At 43.9% G+C, this 4223-nt stretch overlaps 1 protein-coding gene across 1 annotated transcript in view; it reads left to right on the forward strand.

The window, feature by feature from the left end:
- The window catches only part of DUSP3 (dual specificity phosphatase 3), a 19717-nt gene extending 17486 nt beyond the window's left edge, over positions 1–2231 (forward strand). The window contains exon 3 of the mRNA XM_027870263.1: positions 811–2231. Within this exon, the coding sequence (XP_027726064.1) occupies positions 811–1010 (200 nt within the window). The 3' untranslated portion in view covers positions 1011–2231. The remainder of the gene's footprint in view (positions 1–810) is intronic.
- The last annotated feature ends 1992 nt before the right edge of the window (positions 2232–4223 follow it).

Here is a 4223-nt window from a genome sequence, read left to right on the forward strand (position 1 = left end):
TTTTCATATACAAAGGAAGACAGAAAAGGAGGATTGTTTATGAAACCATGAGCCTGCCATGTACAATTTGGTTTTTTAAATTATGTTAATTAATTTAACATAGTGGTTCCAATACTACTTTGTTTATCTATGATCCCTTTCCAAACTTCCTTCAGCTCTCTTCTGTATATTTTTCACATGTTTCATTGATGGTTTTCTGTCTTTTTGGTTTTTTTTGCATTGTTATCATTCTCCCCTCCCCCCAACAATTCTCTACCACTCTTCCCTCCCCCAAGAAAAGATCTCCCTTGTAACAAATAAGTGTAGTCAAACAAAACAAATTTATATTGTATTGATTTTTTTTTTTGGCAAGGCAATGGGGTTGAGTGACTTGCCTGGGGTCACACAGCTAGTAAGTGTCAAGTATCTGAGGTTGGATTTGAACTCAGGTCCTCCAGACTCCAGGGCTGGTGCTCTATTCACTGCGCCACCTAGCTGCCCCTATATCGTATTGATCTTGACTGAAAATGTATGCCTTACTCTGGACCTGTGGTCCCTCGCCCCTCTGCCAAGAGGTGGAAAGCCTTCCTCATTGTCAGCCTTTGGAATTGTGATTGACCATTGCATCAATCAGAGTTCCTAAGTCATTTACCATGCTAATATTCACTAGATAAATTGTACTCCTGGTTCTCCTCAGGTCACTTTGCACAGTTCCTACAGATTTTCTCTGCATTCTATCCCTTTTGTCATTTCTTATGGTGTACTAATATTCCATTACTGACTTTGGTCCAGTGCTGTTGTGATTTTCTTTCTTTTCGGTCTTCATCACAGCCAAGGTGCTTGTCCACTGCCGAGAAGGTTATAGCCGTTCTCCTACTCTGGTCATCGCATACCTCATGCTTCGCCAAAAGATGGATGTCCGGACCGCACTGAGCCTCGTGAGGCAGAACCGGGAGATTGGCCCCAATGATGGTTTCCTGACCCAGCTCTGCCAGCTGAATGAGAAATTAATTAAGGAAGGAAAATTGTAACCCACTGAGAATCGATGACTAGGTCTGCCAGGGGACTCTTGGTCAGGGGAGTCACTGAGCGAATTCCAAGCAAGCTGCCCCACCAGGTTAGGTTATACTACACGCACCTTTCCAATTACCCATTTAAATACCTTGCAGTGAGTCTTTCTGAAAGAGGTCCCCTGCCCCAGGGTCATCTGCAGGAGGCTGCAGGAAAGGGAGCTTCTTCAGAACAGTCATTCCTGTAACTTGGGTATTTCCTTACTCTGTGTGAATTGTAACGCTTTCCCTTTCCCCAGAGATGGGATGCTGACCTGACAGCCCGGTGACATTTATCTTCACCTCACTGTGGCACGGAACCTCATACTAGAAGCTGTCCAAATTCAGATCCTTTTAGAATCCAAGATGAGCAAACCTGGTAGAGGTGCCTTCCTCCAGGGTCTTGCCCTCAGCATTTTCAAGCTCTGGATGAGCCATTCCACCAAGGTACTGGTGACCTCTTATCCTTGGTGCCCTCCTCCCCACCTCCTACCCTCCAGATCTGCACACTCACATATCTGCTACACCCATCTTTACTCTCTTATCTGGGCAGCTTGGGCTGGATAGCAAAGCCAAGTTGTCCTCTCCTTCTCCCCTTGGTTCACAGGGCCCCAGGATGCCAGTGATTGAGGGATTCCCATGGAAAAAAAAATGCCTTAATTTAAAGGCACCTAGAGGAAAAGAAACTGGACATTAAAAAAAGAAGAGAAAATTAGGGGATTTGTCCCCTTTTCCCTATTCCCTATAATGTTTATGCTAATTCTTGGAAAGCCTGAATCCAGAATTGGTTTCATCGAAATTTTTTTTTTGTCCATTATATGCACCTAGTTCATTAGAAGATTAATGTTCCTGGCATGGTTTATATTAGAGCACCCAGGTTCGGCCTGTATAAAAATATGTCACTATTTGAAGGGTTTTGCAGTAGTTGAAGGGCGTGACGGGCATCCGGATGCTCTTTTTGGTTTGGTTTCTGTTCAGAATTTAGAGGGAGGGCATCAGCCACTTATGGAAGATGTGTATGTGTCTGTCATCTTTAGGAAGCATGGCAACAGAAAGAGATTGCTCAGGTTCATTATAGCAAGGGACTATTCCCCTGCTTGCTCTTGGGGAGTTGGGGGGTCTTCACACTTTATAATTTGATCTTCAAGATTACCAGAACCTTTCAAGCAGCCACCAGAAATAAAATATATTGTAGTGTCTGAATGGAGCCTTAATTAACGAGCAAATTACATTTCTCTCCCTGTCTCCCCATCCCAAAACAAAATCACATTTTCTCACATTTCCAATTCTGTATTTTTTTAGGCAATGGGGAAGGGGCTGGGGATGGTCACGTTACATACAGACACGCTCCTCTCACACATTGGTGCTAGAGTGAATGAAAGGGATATGCCCCCAGTAAGTGGCTGCTAAGGAATTCACCTGTGCTACTAATCTCTCTTTTAAATGTTTAGGAAAACCTGTTCCATTCCTGATAACAAACAATGTGATTTCTGCATATTCTTTGGACTTGTCAAACCAAGTCAGGCTTTGAGGAGATTTTGTTGCTTTCTTCCTTTGGAATGGCATCCTAGTCATGAACTTGGCATTCATTACACTGGAATTGATCCCTAAATGCTCTTTATCCTTCTTGCCTCAGCACATGACCAAGGAAGACCTGGTGTGTGTTGGAGGCGTTGCTCCAGGAGACAGATGGAGCGCTCCCAGGCCAGATGGAGCTTCCAGTAACCAAGCATTCTCACTAGGGTCACCCAGCCAGGTGTACCAGAAACATTTCCCCGAAGCATATGGCAGGGAACCTCTTTGAATTTGTGCTTCAGTTTAGAGGAGGGGAATGTGCCTTGTTTCAAAGACCACCGTGGAACTTCGTTTCCAGAAGTGACCAATGGGAGGGAAGGACTTTGAGCTCATGTTTAGACGTCTTGCCTTATCTAACTGTGAGATGTCTAATCATTAGCCTCTCTGAGTCCACCAAATGCATGGAATCTAGGAATGTGTTGTAACTTTGAGTTTGCCATAGCTGTGAGTTCTCTGGAGAAAGGAGGATTAATAAATAGGTGCACATAAATATATACACACACACATATTTTTATGCATATATACACACATAGATGTATACATGTATAAGGGTATACACAAACATTTATACATATACGTACATGCATGTGTATATATGTATATGCACATATTTATGCATACATACACTCATGAGTATATATGTATACACACAAACACATAAACTCACACATATAGAGTCTCTATCTAAAATCTAACCAAAGAGCCATTCTGCAGCTCAGGTGGGAATGGGAAGGGTTCCAAGAGTGTTTACCACCAGCTGTGCTGCTCAGGGATTGGTGTATATTCCATTCTGTTCATTCCATTTGATTCAGCTCATTTTCATTTGATCCAGTTGGAGAATCAGCTGGGTTGTGCAGTGGACAGAGCCTTGGGCATGTTGGGAGTGGTGGGCATCTGGAGAATATGAGTTCCAAATCCAGCCTTAGACACTTCTCAGCTGTGGGACTCTGGGCCTACCACAAACTTGGTCAGCCTCAGTTTCCTCATCTGTAAAATGAAGGGGTTGTACTCCTGCTCTCTAGGTCCTTTCTCTAAATCTAGGATAGCCAACTCATGAGTGACTTATATATCAGGAAGTGCTACAAAGTGCTGGAACAAAATTGTCCCTGTTCAGAAAGAGCTTTCATTCTCCATCTCATTTGCATACATTCTTATATGCAGGACACTTGGCTTTGTTCTTTTCTGAGGTCACAAGCTACATGCTTACCCATAGTGAGCTGACTCCTAGTCCTGCCTGCCACTGGTCACAAGGGATAGGGAGAGAGAAGTAATAGCTCTTGTGTATGTCTGGCTTGCTAGATGGCTCAGTGGATAGAGCCTGGAGTCTGGGAGTCCTGATTTCAAATCCAGCCTTGGACATTTACTAGCTGTGTGACCCTGGACAAGTCACTTGTCTTCTGTTTGCCTTGGAGGCAACTAGATGGCTGAGCGCATTAGAGTGCTGGGCTTAGAGCCAGGAAGTCCTGATTTCAAATCTGGCCTCAGACACTCAATAGCTGTGTGACCTTGGGTAAATCACCTAACCTCTTGTTTGCCTTAATCCACTGGAGAAGGAAATGGCAAACCACTCCAGTATCTTTGCCAAGAAAACCCTTTATGGGGTCACAAAGTGTCAGACAC

The sequence above is a fragment of the Vombatus ursinus genome, unplaced genomic scaffold (genome assembly GCF_900497805.2).
Source record: "Vombatus ursinus unplaced genomic scaffold, bare-nosed wombat genome assembly UNPS02014797.1, whole genome shotgun sequence".
Taxonomy (NCBI): domain Eukaryota; kingdom Metazoa; phylum Chordata; class Mammalia; order Diprotodontia; family Vombatidae; genus Vombatus; species Vombatus ursinus.